Source organism: Lotus japonicus, chromosome 3, assembly GCF_012489685.1.
Source record: "Lotus japonicus ecotype B-129 chromosome 3, LjGifu_v1.2".
NCBI classification, from domain to species: Eukaryota; Viridiplantae; Streptophyta; class Magnoliopsida; order Fabales; family Fabaceae; genus Lotus; species Lotus japonicus.
The window spans coordinates 31,265,453-31,288,251 of NC_080043.1; the positions used below are offsets into that span (position 1 = coordinate 31,265,453).

Consider the following 22,799-nt stretch of genomic DNA (forward strand, 5'->3'; position numbering starts at 1 on the left):
ATTGAGTTCGGAATGTAGGAAAGAAATTAGGCTTTGTGATCATTAGAAAAATGTCTAATTGCGGGAGCAAGGGTTCGTGGAAATAAAAGTAGACAATTGACTATATTGGGGTGCGAGATGGGTGGCAGGTACATACCGTACAAGCTTGAGTTGAAGCGGAAAGGGACAAGAACAAAAAAATGTGATTGTCCGTTCAAGCTCAACGCATGTACAAGGTGCGTCTACATCACCCTTGGACATGTGCGAAAAACACGCTCTCCTAGAGTGCGTTCGAAGGGGGTATTTTCGAGATTCTAGTATTTCCTTAGGTCTGAATAGATGTGGGGGGAGGGTCTGAATAATAATTCCTTTAAACTTATGAATGTATTTGAAGTAAAGGTAGTAACTAACTATCTAACTAACTAACTGCTTAGTCAACTAAGAATAACTAACAACTTATTAACTAACCTAATGACTGAGTAACTAACTCGGTAACCAAGGTAAAAGTAAATTGATTTACTATTCACTATCTATATCTATATTATGTAATATCACTTTCGTTTAATTTCTCTATTCTTGAACAACCGGTCTTGATTCACTTGCTGGATTTTTTGAGCACCTTTGCGTGGGAGATAGGGAGGGTGCTAGGGGAAGGGGGAGGTAGAGGAAGGTTTGGGTGAGATGGGAGAAGGATGTGGAGGTTGTGTGGTGGTAAGGTGGTGATTGCGGGGTTAGGTAGTGGCTAAGAAAGGGATGATCGAGGAAGAGGAAAGAGAAAGAAGAGAGAATAGAATGACTAACAAATTTTAAATGAATAAAAATGATGTGAAAATTACACGTGGTATGTAACTAGGATTTTCACGTAGGAAGGTGATTGAGTTAAAAATATTTCAAAAATGTTTAATAACGTCGTAAAGACTACATTACATCAAATAAAAATTTTCAAGAAAAAAAAAAGATAATTTTTTTAAGAACCATTTTAGATTCGAGCGTATAAATTAGGAAAAAAAAAGCAGGTTTAATCTAAATAACAATTATATATTCTTATTCATTGTTCTCGTATGATAGTTCAAGTGGTAGGAGCTGAGGATATATGTGTTGGGTAGGAGGAGGTCCAAGGCTCAATTCCTGACACTCACCTTTATTTTTTGAATCTCTTTATAAAGTGGAGGAGGAGGAAAGAGTGTTGTATTTGTATGACTTTTCCTAGAAAAAATCAGTAATTCAATTCAATAATCAATAGCGGAGATTTGATCCCAAAATATGATGAAAAAAAAATAATTATTACCGCCAACAGGGAAACCTAAGAAAGGGGCACACCCTAACGCACCACGCATACCAAAACGAGAGGACCAAACTTGTTGCGCTATACACATATAAACCAAACTTTGCACTTTGCAGCAGCAGCAATAGCCACTATCTGTGTTTCAGAGTCACAGCATGGCCGTCGTTGGAGTCCTCGCGTTACAGGGATCTTTCCACGAACACATAGCAGGCATGTTTGTCTTTGTTTTTCTGTCTCAATCTCTCTTTCACTCCCTCACGTTTGTTGTTGTTTGTGGCAGCGCTGAGGAAGTTAGGAGTGAATGGGGTAGAGATTCGGAAGCCGGAGCAGCTTCTCAACGTGAATTCCCTCATCATCCCTGGTGGTGAGAGCACTGCCATGGCTAAGCTTGCTGAGTACCACAACTTGGTATCTCCTCTACCTATCATCACTCTTTTCTACTTTTTTTCTTCTCTTTTGGTTTATCCTTTTAAACTGATATATGTTGATGAGTGGGATATCAGAAATGTTGTTAGTAATGGTATTGATATTTGATAACACCTTATTTTGTGTAATTTGATTATCCATTTTGTTAATGTTGCTGTGTTGTCTACTTTTGTAAAAGTAAATGGTACAATTATGTGGAATGGTATAGTGTGCTTGTACCTCATTTAGGGGATGTTTGCATCGTGTTCCATAGAGCAGAATCGTGTATCAAATGGAAAAGTTACTCAAGTAGCTTATGCACATACGCGATTCTGCTGCTCTTATGCGATTCTGCTACCGTCTCCAAACCCGGTATTAGTTCATGAAAGTACGTTTACCTAAGATTAATCCTTAAATGTGCATTTTGTCATTCAAATTAGTGTTTAAGATTTGTAACGCGTGGACTTGTCGCATTGAAGACATGCATTTATTTAGGATCTTGCGCCTAATTTTTGTCGAAAAGTGACTAATATGATTGACGTTATATTTTAGGGGATTAATTTGATTATTATCATTTTTTTGTGCTTTTTGATTGACATCCCATTGACATTAGTTGCCTCTATTACAAAGTGGTTGCATAAAGTGATTAACTTTGTTTTGCAAAAAAAGCTCGTTATAACTTTGGTTGTATTGATTATGCTTTGTTGTGTTTTTTAAGTTGTGTGCAAAGAGTAAAATAGATAAAAGAAGTTACGAACTCTTGGCAGATTCTTTTCTTGCTTTTGTTTTTATTTTCTATAGTTGGGATCAGCATGAGGGGTACAGAGAGGACAGATGATGGAAAGGGAACAAGTTTTCTGATTTTGTCTGTCTGGTATTGGTTTTGAATGACGTGGGTTTCTGGGGCTGAATTTTGTATAATTACTTTGACCCTTCCTGTGGAGCTTCCCCCCTCCCCCCCAACATTGTAATTTTATTCTCCTGACTAGGGTAATACTTCTTGCTTTGATTGTGATCACGCATGATAATTTTTGTTGAATGTTTCAATTTATCAGTTTCCCGCCTTGCGAGAGTTTGTGCAATTGGGAAAGCCTGTTTGGGGAACCTGTGCAGGGCTAATATTCTTGGCAAATAAAGCTGCAGGTGGGTTGTTTCTCTCCTATTTCAGGGCCCTGTGTTGAATTTTAGACAATATCAAGTATTTCAATCTTATTTTATTTGTCACTTAAAGCATCTGTTAATGGTTTAAAAAGCTCAAATGGCAAACATGATTTCAGGACAGAAGATTGGTGGTCAAGAACTGGTTGGTGGCCTTGACTGTACTGTGCATAGAAATTTCTTTGGCAGCCAGGTAATGGACGTGCTGTGCGTTTTAAGCTGTATTTTGTTGAACAAACATAAATAGAACAAGAAGCCTAATTTAACCACAATGGGGAGCTATGGACATGAAAAAATCTGCTTAACTCCCATTTTTTGTGAGAATAAAGGTATACGGTCATTCTGAATGGCCCATCATTTGACACATGAGCTTTTCATAATAGTGCCAACTGATAGTTACGGGCATGACAGTCAGTGACTCACTGCCATTAGGGATAAGAATCAAGCACTTACTAAGCTTTTCATTCCGCTCCATTCTTGATTCAGGTTTCTTATTATCTTTAATGTTCAAAATCTAAAATAGCTGCTTAAAATTCAGGGGTTTTGCGGAGTTTATTTTGCCAAAACAAACTTCTTTTGTTCCAACATATTTGGCATTCTTGGCATTGTAACTGATAAGATTATTGGAGTTCTTATATGACATTCTAACTGATAAGATTCTTGGAGTTCTTATATGCATATAAATAATATGTAATGCATAAAGCTACATGAAATTAAGGAGGAGAATGATGAGCTTGGCCTGAGAAACTAAGTTTTTGCTACACTTTGATTCTCTTGGTCACATTTAACCAACAAATATATTTGTTCAGATTCAAAGCTTTGAGACAGAGCTTTCAGTTCCAGAGCTTGCATCCAAGGAAGGTGGCCCCGAAACGTTTCGTGGAATTTTTATTCGCGCCCCAGCAATTATTGAAGCTGGGCCAGATGTTCAAGTGCTGGCTGACTATCCTGTACGTTCTAACAGATTGTCCACTGCTGATTCCCCTACTGAAGACAAAAAGGTTCGTTATTTACATATGTAGAAATCTTCCAGCTTTCCTTTTTATGCATGTAAGACAAAAAATTCACTGATTGTAATTTACTAACTTTTCTCACTAAAGTTTTATTTTTTTGTCACTGAAGAGTAAATATGCCATTGACATAGTAAAATTTAGTTTAAGCGTGGGTCATTTGTTGACTCTAGTTTTAGGTTGTGAATGATGGTTATTGGTTAGTTCCAGAGCTATTAGATTTTAAAAGGTTCATGTCTGATGAAGTTAACGATGATAAATGGCGAGAATGGACAGGATCAGATAAACATTATAAATAGTTGTGCATGTTGAAACTTCTTTCTGCAATGTTATTCACTGGCTAATTGACATATAAAGATATACCTAGGCACTTAATGTGTGCAATTATGTTTATGAAACTGAGATTTTGAGGATTGATATTAGAGGTGGAGGGCGGGGTGGCTCAGGGACATATTCACGCATGATAGGTATTGGTGTGATCAAAGGAAGGTGGGAAGTTGATACTTTTATTGATGTGATCTCCCTTACCCTGGATCAAAGAACCCAAGTTACAAGGAGAAAGAATGATTACGTAAATGCTTTCCCCAGGAATTCGAGTTTTGGTCTCTGCCAACAAAAACTAACTGCTCAACTAACTTCGCTCATTTGCATATTCTCCCTCTATTTATGCCCTGCCTCTGCCACTGCAGTAACTAACTGTAGCATCTGTAACACTATAACTATCATGGTCCAAGTCTAACAGAGGTTGGCCCACCTGGCTCTTAGTGTCCATCCTTATATTGCTTCCAGGTTCTTTTAATTCAGTGGCATAGCTTGGGGTCCTAGATAGTCTCATCCATGCAAATATGAATTTCTGATGGAGAAACTCAAAGAATAAAGGAGTAGAAAAAAGGGCATTACTTATAGCAGTGTTTTTAACAGTGTGCTATAGGGCGGTAGCGGCTCGTAGTGGGGCACTGGTTGCTGTGTAATTTTGCAGTTTAGAAGAGGATGATTGGTGATTCGTATTTAGGAAACTTTTATTTAAATTTTAACGTTTTTAGGTAGTTTAATTTAAGGCTTAGAGGCTTAAACTTCTTGATTTCCTTGACTTTTGTTGGCATTTATTTGAATGTTTTGTTTAAGAAGCCTATGACTCTTATTGTCCATTATGGATGTCGTGAATTTTAAGTATGTTTTATCCTTTTGAGCATTTATATATGTAATGTAAATTGTATTTAAAATTTAGCAGTGGCTAACCTCCTATGTCCTATACCCGCTATAGTGCTTTAGATTTGGCCACTACCGGGATTGACAACACTGATTTTTAAAAATAAATTATTACAAGGATATGAAGTTTCAATCTTTATAAGTTTGGGGACTATTATTGAAGGAATAACTGCTGAGAAGTTTCCTTCTTGTTTATCTACTTATTCTCCTTCAAACAGTTCTCTACTTTTGAGAAAGCATTTCATAGTAGTGTTACTTCAGGATATTTAGTTTCCAAACCCAATATGTTGGATTCATCTTCATAGACACAATGAACTACTGATATACTTCATTATTTGGTTTGTTTGTCTTAATTAACATGGATTGGCAATTGGCCATAGCCTTTTTTGGCTTTGGTAGTTGAGGATAATCCTTGTTTTTATAATTAAACAATTGAATGCCCTTAGAGCATCTCCAATGTTAGTTCTTATTTCTTAGTTCTTAGCACTATTCATGTGAGTTCGTATTGCCACATGTGTTTAAGCAACTCTCAAACAATTTTGCTCCAACCATGAGTTCTTAGTTCTTACCACTATTCATTTGATCCCACCAACCACATTATTTGTACTTTTTATTTTCATAAAGTAATAAAACAAAATTCATAAAGTAATAAAGTAATTTGGATAAGAGAGAAATAATTAATATTTTAAGCTATGAACTCAAAAAGCAAAACTCCTTATATAAGAACTGAGTTCTTATTTTTAAGAACTAAGGAGTCCATGTCAGCACCTCCAATGGTAAAATTCCTAGTTCTTAGTTCTTAACTCCAAAATAAGAACTAAGAACCTTGCATTGGAGATGCTCTTATACACTGGTAGCTGAATCACATGTTTCTAGGACAAGCACAAGCTGATTATAGTATTGAATTTTGGGTTGAAGTGCAATAAGAATTCTTGGAAAAAATTGTCTTGGCTAGCTCTAGTCATCACTAGGCCGGTGCCTCATAGCCAACAGCTCCGAATTCACCTATAAGTAGCTGATACAAACACTAGCTGCCAATTGCCACTCGAAATTAATCAACTTTGCAATTATGGCTTGGGTATTTCCCCATTAAATATTGTGTTTCTTATTAATTATGGATATAACAGGAGAATGTTGAGGAAGAAAGTAAAGTCATAGTTGCTGTGAGGCAAGGCAACATCATGGGGACTGCTTTTCATCCTGAATTGACTGCTGATACTCGGTGGTATATATAAGTTGATTTTGACTTTTGAATTTTACAGTTATATGGTATGATATGAAGTTCAAAAGATTTGTTTTTGCAGGCACAGTTATTTCTTAAAGATGGCAAATGTAAGTGGAGAAGAGGCCTCAAGTAGTCTTGTTCCAGCAGAAGCCAGTACGAATGTGAACCAGCGGCCACTTAATGACCTTCCTATCTTTCAATCCTGAATTGACTGCTGATACTCGGTGGTATATATAAGTTGATTTTGACTTTTGAATTTTACAGTTATATGGTATGATATGAAGTTCAAAAGATTTGTTTTTACAGGCACAGTTATTTCTTAAAGATGGCAAATGTAAGTGGAGAAGAGGCCTCAAGTAATCTTGTTCCAGCAGAAGCCAGTACGAATGTGAACCAGCGGCCACTTAATGACCTTCCTATCTTTCAATAGGACCAGCCATTCATCAAGACTAAAACAATTATGGATGATTTTTTAATTAGTATAATTTATTTTGAAAACAATATCTCATAATTTCTGTGAGATCATAGAAGAAAGCTTAATAGTATTTTTATAAAAGATAATGTGTTTTAGACTTTGGTGTTTTGTGTAGTTTTCTATCTACTTGTAGCCTGTACTTTGGAAGGCGTTAAAATATATTCATTCTTGCATGGAAAATGCTCGCATCACTTTCTTTGACACTCTGTATTGGTCATAACCCATGTAGGATCTACTAAATTATGAGTCACTTTTAATCAGGTAGGACCTACATAAATTTTAACCAATTAAAAAGAGTGTTAGAAATAGGCCCAGTTTGGAAGAGCTTATTTGAGCTTATCTGACAGCATAAGCTCTTATGCCAGTGTTTGGGAGAGCTTATGCAAACAGCTTATGGTCTGCCATAAGCTATTTTCAGCTTATTTTCATAAGCTACTCAGGATAGCTTATGAAAAACAGCTTATGCTTATACACAGCTTATTTTTAATTTATTTCAATAAATTTTTAAAAATAGCTTATGAATAAGCGCTTATGTCATAAGCGCTTATGACCATAAGCGCTTAATTAAGCTGTTTATCCAAACGGGGCCATAAAGTGTTAAGAGAGTACTGCTAGCACTTCTTGCATTGTGTTTGTTTTGTTCTATTGGTAGTATAGTAAACCATAAATAGGAAACTTTTTTAAGGCACTCCAATAGTATGTACAGTGTACTACACTCCTTATCATATGACACATTTTCTTCTTATTGTTAGTTTTATAGTTCTTAAAAGAGTCACATGCCCATTTATGAGAGGAGCGTGCCATCAAGCATGATCTTCTCTTAGCTTGAGATTTGAGCTATTGATATGTCAGTTGTGAGAGTGACTCGCATGCTGTTAGGATGTTGGAGGCCTCTGGTATTCTTCTCATTTGGCAGCTGTGTTGGGAGAGATTGTTGATATTTCTACTTGCTCGTAGCATAACTCTTTCAGGCATATGGAGAAGTTAAATGTGTGTGCTGATAAGCTAGCCTTGTTGGGATTGTGTTTTTAGGTTCATCTCCAACAATGGTTTTGCTTTTAGTTTATGAGAGGAGCACTCACTACTCAATATTACAAGAGTACTAGAAATTCATTCCACAAGTGCAAACTGCAATTTGTATTCAGCACTTGAAATTTGAATAATATCAACAAAAAAAATTGTCTTTCTGCTATGTCAGTCGCAATCTTAATTTGATCCATTAGATATTTAACTGAAGCTGTACTACTCTATCAAAGTTTGAGCTCAATCTTTTAACTTTTCGTCAAGTTATACAATTTTGAAATGTTTAGAACTCAAGGTGAGTACAACTGGAACAACAAAGCTTTTTTCCACTAAGTTAGGTTAGCTACATGGATCATACAGTTCCATACAGTTCTATCGTGTATTAAACTTAAAATTATATAATTTATTTCTGAATTTCTCTTAATGATTTAACTCAAAATTTTCATCATCTCCCTCTTCTTTTAGCTATAGGATTATTTCATCTAATTTAGTCTGAAATATCTTAATATCTATTGAAACCTTAGGAGAGTGTTTGATTTAACATTGTTGATGGGGGAAATGGAAAACATGCTTTCTAATGGAGCAAATTTGTCGGAGTTGTAAAGCAAACCTTTTCACCCATGTTTTTGAAATTCAACTGCATATTATTAGAAAATAAAATCGAGAATGACGCTGAAAACATCCCCAGTACAAAGTCATCACTTAACAAACTCTAAACAAAAATGATTGGGTATCCAAAGGGGGATGTTTCTCCTTAAAAGGTTTGACCTATTTTGAAGGATGAACTCACCAAATTTAAGACTAAGGTCATCAACTCAAGGCATGCTTCACTTCCAAATGCTCCATGCCTCTGAGCATGTGTTCCCTTAGAAGAGTTGATTGACTGATATTGTAGGATGGACTGATCAATTTAAAGACGAATGTCATCAACTCAAGGCATGCTTTGCTTCCAAAAGTCCAATGCCTTCAGAGTTGTGTCATCTCATAAGAGTATATTAACCTATCTATATACCTCTTAAAGGTTGGCTGCCTTTTACCAACCGATAGGGGAATGCCAATTGTCCGAGCAACTTATAATCATTCATACAACGTTTCATTGATTTTTTTTTTATCTTCAAATAGCGTTAATTAAACAATGTATATGAGGATTTTGATTCGACCATTGTAAATGAAAATCCTTAAAAAGAAGGGGCGACCGAGAAAAGACATCTTCACACATTCTTTGACCTACATCAGTCTCATTGTATTTGGCATTAAAAAAAACTCAATTAGACATTCTAAACTCATTTTTACGAATTAAGATATCTTCACAAATCTAATTCAAGGTTCTTGATTTATGTCTTCCTCTTTTTGACCTATGTCAATCTCATTGTGTTTTGCATGAACAAAACTCATTTACACATTCTAAACTTATATTTAAGAATTAAGAGATGTAACTAAACTATTGTGCAAGCATTTTGAAGTACGATCATAACCTAATAATATGAGTGTGTCAGTAATAAAAAAAGTAAAAAGTACTTTCATTTTATGAATCTCAAAAGCTTCTTCATAATTTCCTCGTAAAATGTGTATTTTCATGAACAATAAAATTTGGTGTAAATTAGTAAGTGCAGACCGCTACATAAAAGTAAAAATAAATTAGAAATGAGTGATTAATGCGATATCTATGCGATTTGATCAAAATAAAAAAATAAAGAGAAAAATGATGTATATTTAGTGGTACACATATTATTACTATTTTTTAATATTACTTCAAACATGAGATGATGTATATGAATATTCTTTTAACATATACTAAATAAATTTCGCATCCTAGAAAAAAATTAATCATCGGAGAAATTCTACTTGTAATTGCTTTTTTATTATATCTCTTATGAAGCAAAAGTAAATTTTGGGTGTTATTTAACTTTGAATAATATTATGTTGACAATCCATTTCCACCTCCCTTTAGATAAAGAAGAAAGAAGAAAAAAAAGATAAATGAGTAATGTGATTTATGATGTGACACGAAATGCAGAGAGATATCAAGAAAAATGTTTGAAAATGAGATGGAAGAAAAAGTGAGATGTGTATGTATGTTATTTCTCTTTAACTTTTTCCTTATCCAATACTCAACACGAGATTAGTAATATATTTTTTTTCTCAAACCACTAGGTGTGAGTGTGACGTAATGATTAGTTCACTTCGTCCCTTAACTATGAAATCATCAAGAGGAATCGAGCGCATATTGTGGCTAGTCGTTTACTCCTCAGTGAAAGCATTTGTGGCGAGGAGATTAGTTATTATTGTCACCCGTTGATACTTGGATTCACCAAAAAAGAAATATTATTTTTTTCTTGGTTAAGGTATCCTCAGCATATTTAGCAACAGGGAGCTAGTCAATTTTTTTTTTTCATAGCACAAAAGTTGAGAATCTAATCTCCAACCATTTATTTAACTGACGAAGTGGTGAACTACTATAACAACCAAATTTGGTGAGATTAATCACAGAAAAAAGGGAATTAATTAATTTTTTTTTCAAAATCTGCAATATCAGCATCCAACCAATGAAGCACAACCACAAGCTCAAAGCCCCAATCACTTTCAAATGCCACAGCGGGTCCACGAAGGAGTCCACGTCCTCAGCACCAGATAAGCAGAAGATAAGCTCCAATCCCTCTCCACCCTCAGATGGATACCCTCCCAAATCCAACGGCCACAAACCCCCAATCGCAGATTATCCATATTACACAATCACTTCCAACATCAAATATATCTCCCACCACCACACCACTCTCTCAACACACTACAACTGATCACACTTCTACTCTCACCCCCGGCGCACATTAGCGACAAGCCATGGCAACCGCCACCGCAACCGCCGCCGCCACCTCATCCTTCATCGGAACACGCCTCCGCGACGCGCAGCCGAGCCTAGGCCGTGTGCAAGCGAGATTCGGATTCGGGATCGGGAAGAAGAAGGCCGCACCGAAGAAGGTAGCGAGACCAGGTCCAGGTACCGAACGGCCGCTGTGGTACCCCGGAGCGAAGGCGCCAGAGTGGCTCGACGGGAGCTTGGTCGGTGACTACGGGTTTGATCCGTTTGGGCTTGGGAAGCCGGCGGAGTACTTGCAGTTTGATCTGGATTCGTTGGACCAGAACCTGGCGAAGAATTTGGCCGGAGATGTGATCGGAACGAGGACGGAGTTTGAGGACGTGAAGTCGACGCCGTTTCAGCCGTACAGTGAGGTGTTTGGGTTGCAGAGGTTTAGGGAGTGCGAGCTTATTCATGGAAGGTGGGCCATGCTCGCCACGCTTGGTGCTCTTACCGTTGAGTGGCTCACCGGAATCACCTGGCAAGACGCCGGCAAGGTGCGCTTGGGTTAATATAATTGATATTTATTTTTGTTTATATTATTACTATTTTTTCTCTAGATAATAATTAATTAATATTGAAATAATAAATTTTATTTTTGAAACTAATAATAATAATTATTAATATTGATGAAGTTTTATCTCATATAAAAAAAATTGGGTGAAAATGTGGAAGTAAATGGCGTCGCCCGGACTTGAACCGGACTTGGTTGATTACAAGTTAATTCGATTATTTATTTTTGCGTTTTGTAAAAATTGCTTTTCATCGTTTTTATATGGAAAAGCAGATTTTCATAATTTTAATTAGAATAATTTATATAGGTTACTTAAGTTTTCTTTTAATGTTTGTTTAGGAAAAAAAAAGAACGCCCGGAAGATTCTCATTGCTTCCATGTGTTACTATTTAATGCATGTTTGAATACACGGTGAAAATTATGGTAAAATTAAAATTACTGTAGAAGGCCACAAAGTTAATGAAAGTTACTTTTTAGTCACGGTGATTTTGGGAATGGATTCTCATGTAAGACATGACCACATGAAATAGATCTCATCCATTGAAAGCATATAAAAAAATAAAAGAAATATTTTTGATGGCTTAGATCTCTCATGTGATCATCCCATGATTCACCATGTCATATTTTATGATTTTCTGAATTGTATTAGGTTGTTTTTTAATTTTCATATTTTCATGAGAGAAAGGAAAAATAAAAAAGGTTGAAGATTGACTGTTGTTGCGTGTGATTTTAAAACTTAAAAAGTAGAAATGTCATCTATTTCTTAGATCTCTTCTATATATGATGTGTCTGGAATCATTAACAACTGCCTTGCTTTAGAAAATGATACTTAATGATGGTTTGAATTCACATAGTAATATATCTGTATAAAAATTTAGTTGCAGTATGATGAGCTTGTTAATTAATTAGTTAAATAATTATAGAGTTGTGGTTTGATTTTCAGGTGGAGCTTGTAGAAGGGTCATCATACCTTGGTCTACCACTCCCATTCTCAATCACCGCATTGATTTGGATTGAAGTTTTGGTGATTGGGTACATTGAGTTCCAAAGAAACGCTGAGCTTGACCCTGAGAAGAGGCTGTACCCAGGTGGCAGCTTCTTCGACCCTCTCGGCTTGGCCGCGGACCCTGAGAAGAAGGCCACCCTTCAATTGGCAGAAATCAAGCATGCTCGTCTTGCCATGGTTGCTTTCCTTGGCTTTGCTGTCCAAGCTGCTGCCACTGGCAAAGGCCCTCTTGATAACTGGGCTACCCATTTGAGTGACCCTCTTCACACCACCATCATTGATACCTTCTCATCCTCTTGAGAGTGATGATTTTCGTGTACCTCAATGCATGTTGTGCCTTGTAAAATTCCCTTGGCTTTGGGTTGTAAACATTTTAACTTAGCTGGAGTAGTAGTACTTGTGAAATTAGTAATATCAATGGGTGCAGATTTTTTCTGCTTCATGGTAAGTGGTCTCCTATAAATTTTAATTAAGCATGAAATCAAAGAGAAAAAAGCTGGGACAAAAAAACTGATATATAATTGAGCTCACTATGAAGAAGTATTTATGTCATCATACTTTAAAAAAAGACAACAATATCAGTTGGATTGATATAAAGATTTTGTTATATGAACACTAAGCTTTCAAAAAATATATGAAGTTAAGTAGTAAAAAAAAAAAATATGAAGTTATGTGTGTTTAAAGTTGTGCAGTAACAGCTTTCTTCCATCTGTTATGTTTATTTTCCGATGCATAAAAATAAAGTCATGCAGTAACGTATTTGATTGGGTTGGACTCTTCCGGTGAGTTGTTAATTTTGGAAGTGAAAATATAATTCTGACGATTATAATATCTCTAAATGGTGACACCCAATGTGCACCTTTTAAAAAGTAGTGTAAAATTACACCCATAGATTTCACCTGATGCAACAGGTAATTCAAATATTTTAATTTTTTATATAATAAAAATAAAATATATTTTCTTGGTTAATATGGTTAAATTGACAAAAAAGCCCTTGTTAGGTTTAGAATTGAGACAACGGTGACTGGAAGACAACAAACTGAAGCTCCACAGCCGGACTCTGAATGATGCTTCTCCAATTGGATAGACACCACCACCAATTCCACCATTGAAAGAGATGTCAATGAAAGTATGAAACCTTATTCACCCGAGGCACAAACCCTCTCTCCATATCTGGACTCATAAAAAACATTGAAACCAGATTCACCATAAACCCACCCTCCCTCTTCCCTTGGTTAGGAACCATTTTCTCCCCCTCCCTGACATGTTCTGTTCATAGCGACAAAATAGCCATGTAGTTGCTTTTCAATTTTTCATTCTCGTAATAGAACAGATCCCCTTTTCAATGGGTCGAATACAGTTACCAAGTTGTAATGGTTCTGTCCTTCACCCTCTTCGCGGCGCGGGTTTTTCAATTTTTCATTCTCGTAATAGAACAGATCCCCTTTTCAATGGCTCGAATACAGTTACCAAGCTGTAATGGTTCAGTCCTTCACCCTCTTCGCGGCGCGGGTTTGCCCATAGCCTGGTTCAGATCTGTTGGTGCGAGTGGTTTGTGGTGGTAACCCTCGCCGTTGAGCTGGTGGTGGCGGTGGTGAAAGTCACCGTTGAGGCGGATCCTGCTTTTGGCGTGCGTTGTCAACTACCCTTCCGCCACTTCGTGATAAGCCTCATCTTCAACCTTCGTGGGTTTCTTGTGGCCTAATTCATATTCATCGGGGTGGGTAGTGGCGGTGACGGTGACCCTCGCCGTTGAGGTGGTGGCCTTAACCCTCTCATCGTTTGTTCCGATGACCTGTTGTATATGGTGAATCTGTGCCAAACTTCCAATTTGCAGGGCAAAGTTGTATAAGTGTATATTCTCTCATTTTCTTTTATTATATATTAAAAAAATTAAAAAACCTGGGCAACTTGCTGCATCCGGTCAAATCCATAGGTGAAATTTTACACCTCTTTTTTAGTGGTGCACATTAGGCTAAATATTACTTTCCTATGTTCCAGAAAATTTGTTGTTTTGAACCATCTTTCAATATTATCAATATATTTTTTGCTAATTTTTTCACATATACCCGCATTTAATACATTTTCTCTCATTTATCACCTTTCATTTTCCTCTTGTAACCAAAAAACACTTATCACCTTTCATACTAACCAACCACAACTCTTTTCAAAAAAAAAAAAAAAACCAACCACAACTCTTTTCTATTAATTACATTTTTCTCTATCTAAGTATAATTTAATAGTTGCACATCATACTAGTAAAATTAAATAAGGACAATCTAGTCAAATTATACTATCAATAATTGTTTTCTTACTCTTTGAATCACAACCTTAAACTACAAATTTCCTGGAACGGATGAGTAACAATTAAGACACCCTTTAATTTTTATTGTGGTTTTCATTTTTGTTTTCAGGTTAAAATATTCTTTTCCAAATTGAAATTGATAGGTCACAATATGCAACTGTCTAGCTTTTCGAAGCAGAAAAAAAATGCAACTCTCTAAAAACAATTTGGACTCATCTCATAGGGTATGTTTGGTTAAAGAGAGAATGAGATAAGAGAGAAAATAAATAGAGAGAAAGAGGTGAGAAATATACTTAGAGTTTGATCAATCTCAGAATCAACAGAAGTGATTTTTGATCCACTATACCTCACATGCACTAGAAAACAACGATTAGTAACACCAGCACAAGTGAAATAAAATAAAAGTCCTACACTATTAAAATCTGATTTAATAGATATAGGGTTACATATGTTTTGACCCCTGAACTTTGGCCGGCGTTTGGTTTTCGTACCTGCCGGAGGGGCAGCGTTGACCGCCGCTACCTCTTGTCACTGTAAGCCCACATGGCCTTGCCACATCAATTAGTGAATATGACATGGAAAAAAATAAAATAAACAATAAAATTAATAAACCCTAATTAATTAAAAACCCTAATTATCTCCTAATCTAAACACTCTCTTATTCACAAACTTACTCACCAGTCTCATCCATGCTTATCAAAAAAAAAAAAAAAAAAAACCAGTTCTCCACCTACAGCTAAACCTCAAAATTTCTCTTCTGCGACCATCATCACCCTTTCCACTACATGAGTTAGGGCCCGTTTGGTGACCAGGATAGGATAGGATAGGACAGGATAATAATCATATCCTGTTGTTATCTGTTGTTTGTTGCACCAGCAGGATATGATAACACTATCCTGTCTTCTATCATATCCTGTCAATCATGTGTAAAAGTTATCCTGAGGGGGGAGCTAGGATAGAGCAGGATAGGATACCAGTTATGTATTTTCTTTCAGTATCCTAACTCCAAATTAATTTATTTTAATATTATATAATTTATAATTTATACTAATATTAATTAATAAATATAAAAATATTAATTTAACTAAAATAAAAAATAAATAAAATTATTATTCATAAATAGTAAAAATAGACTACTCACTTACAAATATTGATTTATTAATAATAATAGACTAATTTAATATTTTCATCTCCTATTATTTAAAAATTATTTATCTACTTATATAATAATTTAAATATAAAGTATTTTTGAAATAATAATATTTTTAATTTAGTTAATTTTTATTGTTTATCACGTGTCACAACTAAGTGAAAAACATTGATTACAAATATTGATTTTTTAATAGTAATAGATTAATTTTTTATTTTCATCTCCTATTATTTAAAACTACTTATCTACTTATATAATAATTTATAATTCAAATATAAATTACTTTTGAAATAATAATATTCTTAATTTAGTTAACTTTTATTGTTAATTATCATGTGTCACAACTAAGTGAAAACCAATCGGTTAACTGCATAATTTTATTTAAAATATATGGTATCTTCAAAACAATAAAATAGGCTAATTAATAAAATTTAAATTAATTTTATTTATTTTAAAATATAGACTCATTCATGAAAATGTAAAGAAATTAAATTTAATAGAATGATCAATTTTAAATGTATTTTTTATTCAAATATAAATCTGATACATTTTTCCTTATCATATCCTGTCATTATCATGTGCACCTCAAACACAGGATATGATAAGAGTCTATCCTGCTCTTATCTTATCCTGTTGATATCCTGTTCACATATCATATCCTATCATATCCTATCCTGACCAACAAACGGGCCCTTAGTGTGTTAATAGGACCACCAAGATCCACTACATGATTCTTTGCTGGTGGTTCAAATCTTCAAGCACTCATACAGAATTGAGCACCATTCATAAAAAGAGTTACAAAACCTCCTCTCCTTTGTCAATTCAAGTCCAAGACTTTAATTTAATCAAGTCAAGCACCTCGTTCATATCACAGGCTCCATTTCTAAATACCAATTCATTTTTAGTTATCCATAAGCACCATACAACAACAATGATGTTTGAGGTCTCCAGTCTGGGTTTTCAAGTGCCATGAACGGTAGCAGATGCAGATGGTGGAGTAAACCATTCAAATCCCCTCTCTTCCAACCATCAACAACCCAAAAAGGCTTGAAATTTAACCCAAACCCAAAAATCTGAACATAGATTAACTCAAACTCAAAGACTCCAAACCCAAATACTCCAAACGCATAATTCCCAACAATTCCCAACAAAGAAGCATTCAGGAACCTCAGACAAACCCCATTGCCGTTGGAGTGGCGCAACGAAATGCTAGACTCTTCACAGTCTTACGGCTCATGAGGAAGTTGAGAGTTTACCATCCACACATCAGGTTAAGAGGCTAAGAGCTTAAGTGGTCTAAGACATCATCCACATACATTCACCACAAAACCTTAAGGCAATTGGTGAGTGGATCCTTCCACTTTTAAACTCTTTAACTCTTGCTTACATATTCAATGTGAGACTATTTTATTCACAATTGTTACTTCAACAATTACCAGAACCGTTTCCCCAATGTCCATCATCAATCAAAGGAGAGAGCTTGCTAACCCCACCCACCGCAACCCAACTAGATCTACAACGTGAAGAAAAGAAAAGATGAAAAAGATCAAAGATTTTTCGGATCTGTTCGAGATGGAGGTGAGGAGTTGTTGTTGTTTGGTTCGCGTTTGGAGGATTGTGAGGAGGGAGCGTGGTGGCCAGAGGGGCTGTTGTGGTGGTTAAGGCCGAGATGGTGGTGGCTTGACAGAGGTGTGGTGGCAGCTCTGGTAGAAGAAGGGTTGGGGGATGAAGATGGTGAAGATGAAGATAAGAAATTAAGAATAAATATTTTTTATTTTTTATTTAATAATTAATAATCTAATTTAGAATTGAAAAAAGGAAAGAAAAAAACCAAGTCAGCAACGTGGAATTGCCATGTAGGCACAAATATGTCACATAGGAACGACGGTCAACACCACATCTTCGGCGCGTAGGGACGAAAACCAAACGCCAGCAATAGTCTGAGGCCCTAATCTGGAAGTTACGCCGACGAGGGATGAAAACCAAAATCTGGCCAAAGTTTAGGGACAAAAACCTAATTTAACCCATAGATATATAAACTAAAGCACAGTCTCCGACAACGACGCCAAAAGTACAAAATATCGGCTCACAGGGACTGTGATAATTTATACCCAAAATTTACTGATTTTGTATCGAAAGGATGAGTAAATAAAAGTTGATTGTTTATTGATTCAATAATTGTAGAAAATAATAAATTTATGCTTGAAACTTGTTGTTGGAGCAGTTTGAGAAACCGCACTAGGAACTGATTTAGTTAACTCTTACTATACTTTTACCCCCTCTAATTATATATGAATTTGCTTAAGTCCGCTTATGGTGCTTTGCCTAATTGTTTACTCACTAATTCCTTATAAGTCAAGTACACATTCTAGTTAATGCGATAGCTAATCCCTTATATCTAATCCTAATTAACTAAAGATTAATTATGATCTCAGGTCAACACAAGCAATTTGCTACGCTTAACCCTAAGGTGTAGACACCCTTATTAAACTTCTCCTCCAATCCCTAATTTCTACACATTTCCCAATTGAATAGGAATTAGCAAAATAATATATATGCAATTAGATTCAAAGGGAAGAAGCTCATAAACGAAAGTAATCATTCATATATAATCCATAATGTATCAAAGCAAAGGTAAAAGAAAAAACTACATCTAACCCAGCACAAAAGAGGTTGAGTTAGTCATGACAAACATGAAAGCTAAAGCAAAAATGGAGTAAGAATTTATGACCGTACAAGGAACGAAGAACGATGCCCTAGATAACCGAAATCGTCCTTCCTCTTTATCTCCAATGTGTTCCAACGTTACAAGATAATGAAGAATTGGTTCTTAGATTTCAGAACTAAGAACTTCACATCAACACTCTCCAATGCTTAAGAACCTGGTTCTTAATTTTTAGCCTAAGAAGTCAGCTCTAAAAGAGAAAGAGCATTCATTTGATGAAATTGTTTTATTCTCCACGCTTAACTAAAAGCAAAACTCAAATGAAAATACACAAAGTGTTGAAATTGAATCTACGAAAGCAAAACACAAATGAAAATACCCTAATGGTGGGGCTCGTTTTGCTTGTAGGTAGCATTCTTGGTTTTCTACGGTGTACTGTTTTATTTTGGGTGTTTATTGTTGAGGAGTTGTTATTCGGACCCCCTCACATCTATTTGAACACCCCTTTAAAATGCAAAAACACTTATCTACGCACTTCTAAAGTGCGACCATAACGCACTTTTGAGGTGCGTCCATAACGCACTTTGAAAGTGCGTAGGTAACGACTTTTAAAAGGACTTTTAAAGTGCGAGCGAAAATTGAAAATAGATGTGAGGGGAGTCTCAATAGATGCCAGGGGTCCGAATAACAATTACTTTATTGTTGCATCTTGTTGGGGCGTCACTCCTTGGGTTTTTCCTGCTGGTTTTTTTGGCTTTTTTTGCTAGATATTTCATTCGGTTGAGAGGCATAACGTACTACGTACCAAGCTAGTATTTGAAAAAAATATATAAACATTAGCAACATGTAATATTAATAAGTTCTATTTGAATCAAAAAATAATAATGATATTAATTAAAAACATTTAATAGACTTGTCTACACCATTAACTAGTCAAGAAAAAATAATACTCCATGAAGTCACATGTGAATTTAATTAAGGCTTAAATAAGTTTTTGGTCCCTAACCTTTATCAAATGCTTGGTTTTCGTCTCTCGCTGGAGCAAAGGTGGGTTTTAGTCCATAACCTTTGTCAAAAGGTTTGGTTTTGGTCCCTCCAGAGCTCTTGGTCAACGCCGGAGCTCCGGTTGCCCATGTGGCATGGCCACGTGGGATTAATGAGGCCAGGTGTTAATTTTTTTTTTTTAAAAAAAAACCCATAGTTAAAACCTTTGATCTCATCATTTAAATTAAATCTTTCACTTAAACCATCAAACTTAAATCCCAAATTAAATCTTCATCTTATCATCTTCAACACCATATCATCCTCAAACTCAGAAAACAAAATCCCAAACCCAGAATAAAATCTCAAACCCAGAAACACATTTAGCTTTGCAAATCACAGAGGCATAAACCCAGAAAAAAAAACCCACATTTAAATTCATCATCTTCTTAACAATTTATTAACACCATAGGCACTGGTAGGGTAAGCATAGAAGGAGACAAAGCTTCATTTAAACCCAGAAGGCTAAACAGTAAACATGCACAAGCATGAATAACCACAACACAGCAAAAGAATAAGAATGGTGCCAACAATCAAAAACCAAACAACCCCACCAAAATTACAACTCAACAATCATAACCCACCCCGAAACACTACAGAGCACACACACAGCTAGATTCCGAGTGAGCCAAGTTGCCGGAGAAGACGGTGGCCGATCATCAAATTGATTTAGGGGTTTTGCAGCTGGCGTCAAGGGGATTCCAGTCGCGATGTCGGTTTCACCATTAGCTCATCCATCTCATCGGATCTCGCCGATAAATAGGGGAGAAGTTAACAGTGGTGGCTCCTTTTTTGCTGTCTTTCCTACGGTTGGTGGTGACAGCTTCACGGTCATGAAGAGAAGCCCGCGGTGATGCCGGTCGTGCTCGCGACTGCTACACCTGTTGGCGGTGGCGGTGGTGTCGCGTGATGGTGGTGCCCGTGGCTCTGGAGTTCGCTGAATAGAGGAGGAGGGCGACGGTGGTTGCTGCAAACAGAGGAACTCGTTGTGATAGGGTGGTGGCTGTCGAGAGGAAGAGGAAGGAGCGGTGGTGTTCAGGTGTTGCTTGGTTGAAGCAGAAGGAGAAAATGGTGATGGTGAGAAAGAGAGGTAACAGAGAGAACGTGCGAGATAATGAATATATGCAGTTAATTAGGTTAGTAAATTAGGTTTTAATTAGTTATGTTAATTTCCTTTTTTAATTTAAATGAAAAGAAAAATAATTAACACTTGGCCCATTAATCCCATGTGGCCATGCCACATGAGCAACCGGAGCTCCGGCGTTGACCAAGAGCCTCGGAGGGACCAAAACCAAACCTTTTGACAAAGGTTAGGGACTAAAACCCACCTTTGCTAGAGTGAGGGACGAAAACCAAGTATTTGGTAAAAGTTAGGGACCAAAAACTTATTTAAGTCTTTAATTAACCTTTATTTAACGTTTTCCAGCTCATATTTGAGCGATGGTTTGAAACTAATAACATTTGACTACATAGACATATAATATATATTTTTTAAAAGAAGAAGATAAAATATTAAATGGTAAACAACTTGGAAATAAGACTCTCCCAAGTAATCCATAAAAAAATAAAGAAAAGGAGCCAGCAACCAAAACTCCAAAAGACAACAAGAACAGAAGAAAAAAAAAAACAAGGAGCGGGCTACAGGATTAAAGGCAAACCGAACAGCCAAATAAAAAAGCCCTGTATTCACGCATCTAAGGCAACACAAACAAAAGCACAACAAAACAACATACCAAACCATGAGTGAATATGTCCCCGTAGGATAGCTCAGGTGTAAGAGTTGGGAGACATATGAGTTGGGTATGAGAGGTCCAGGGATCGATTTCTGACGAGTGCAATTTATCTTTTCAATGTAAAAAAAAAACCAAAAGTGAATATAGCCAAACACCATTGATTCTTTACAAGCAGAAAGATGAGCCTTAGGGGAGCGGAACATCCCAGAGACAAATATATAATAGTTAAAAGAGCCAAAGACTTGCATCATATTGTGTTTGAAAATAATTTTGGTTACGCGTAATAGTAGTAGTTTATTTGATTTACAATTTAAATTTTACAGATTACTGTTAAAGTAGATCGAGTTCTTTAAGTGGTCCATTTAGTCTGAAGCAAGGAAAGTAAAAGAGCATTCATTTGATGAATTAAAATGGTTTTATTCTACACATAAATGAAAATACACATAGTGTTGAAATTGAATCTACGAAAGTGGATCGTGGGCCAGGTAGACATGATACTGCTGCTGGGCCGGTCAAGTTACTCAAGAGGATTTGTCCATCCGGATTCGCGCTCACAGAGCCAGTCAGGCTTATGTCTAGAGACCCAGCCATAAAGACAGTCGGGTCGCTCCAGAGACCCAGCCATAAAGACAATCGGGTTGCTCTAGAGACCCAACCATCCGCAGTCACCATATAGGCCCATCTTCCACAATCACTCCGAAGTCAACTCAGTGGTGATGGATCCAGCCGTAATCACGGAAGAGTCAACATAACAGTCGGATAGGCTGCAATCTCGGCAAGGTCAATGGAAAAGTTAAGACGTCCAGCTTGATCCGCATGGTCTGCTCCCTTTAGTCAGCTGACTACGTAATAGGCAGAAGTGTTAGGGTTAGAGGATCCGCCCACTAAAAGGGGACCTCCACATGTATAGAGATCCATCTTTTTCACACTTGAGAAATATACCAGTCCGACTAACACAAAGTTCTTTGTGCAGAGAAAGCAAACAATACACTATGAAAATTTGTGAAAAGTACAAGGAGGGACGGAGCAACTACAAGCTTACGGCACTGAAAATAGTTTGGGCGATGGTGAGAAAAAGCAACACAATGGCAGCGATTACTCCTACCGTTTGCCACACCGTTGCTGTGTGGTTTTGCTTTAAATCCGCGTACATTCTCCTCAAACCATACTTAGTGCTCATGAAAACAGATCACAACTATGACAAAAGATTCGAAACCAGTATCCTCTCCTACTGACACGAGAGTGAGTGTTCAAGTTGTTAATCAGCTGAACAAATTCAGAACTCACATTAGTGTTAATGTGAAGTTTATTAGCGATTTCACGAAAAGAAGTCATCAAATCCTCGTTTGTCCTCTTCGTGTCGTGCACTATAAGCACTCCTCGTTCTTTAAGCAACTTTATATCATGCTCTCAACAAATCAAATCTTTGAACAACAAAGCATGCTCGCTGAAATTACAGCCAGTGCGAGTGGATTCATCATCCACTATGTATTTTTCATGGGTAACTCTGTTCTGCTCCCAAGCAATGAAATTCCACCACTGAACTTCTGTTGTGTTTGTAATATGCAGAGGCTGAATTTTTAGGATAGGCTCTGATAGTTGTCTAAAACTCTTGCCATGGCCAAACATGATGACTTCATTATTATCTTGTAGCATTGACATGCTTACTCTGTTGCTATAGAGGGACTCAATTTTGACTCTAGCGGCTTCAAGCCTTGCTGCACATCTTTTCAGTTTGGTTGGTTTAGTATCAGCATCACCC

General features: G+C 36.4%; 2 protein-coding genes across 2 annotated transcripts; both read left to right on the top strand.

The window, feature by feature from the left end:
• The first annotated feature begins 1,297 nt into the window (after positions 1-1,297).
• Positions 1,298-6,919, top strand: LOC130749264 (probable pyridoxal 5'-phosphate synthase subunit PDX2). Its single transcript, XM_057602592.1, has 8 exons — positions 1,298-1,474; positions 1,545-1,672; positions 2,725-2,812; positions 2,947-3,020; positions 3,637-3,828; positions 6,174-6,271; positions 6,351-6,498; positions 6,578-6,919. The coding sequence occupies exons 1-7, from the start codon at positions 1,420-1,422 to the stop codon at positions 6,475-6,477; spliced, it is 762 nt and encodes a 253-aa protein (XP_057458575.1). The 5' UTR covers positions 1,298-1,419; the 3' UTR covers positions 6,478-6,498; positions 6,578-6,919.
• A 3,602-nt stretch (positions 6,920-10,521) lies between these two features.
• On the top strand, positions 10,522-12,591 carry LOC130749266 (chlorophyll a-b binding protein CP29.1, chloroplastic-like). Its single transcript, XM_057602593.1, has 2 exons — positions 10,522-11,120; positions 12,081-12,591. Exons 1-2 carry the CDS (start codon positions 10,608-10,610, stop codon positions 12,441-12,443), a joined length of 876 nt encoding a protein of 291 aa, XP_057458576.1. The 5' UTR covers positions 10,522-10,607; the 3' UTR covers positions 12,444-12,591.
• Positions 12,592-22,799: the final 10,208 nt, after the last annotated feature.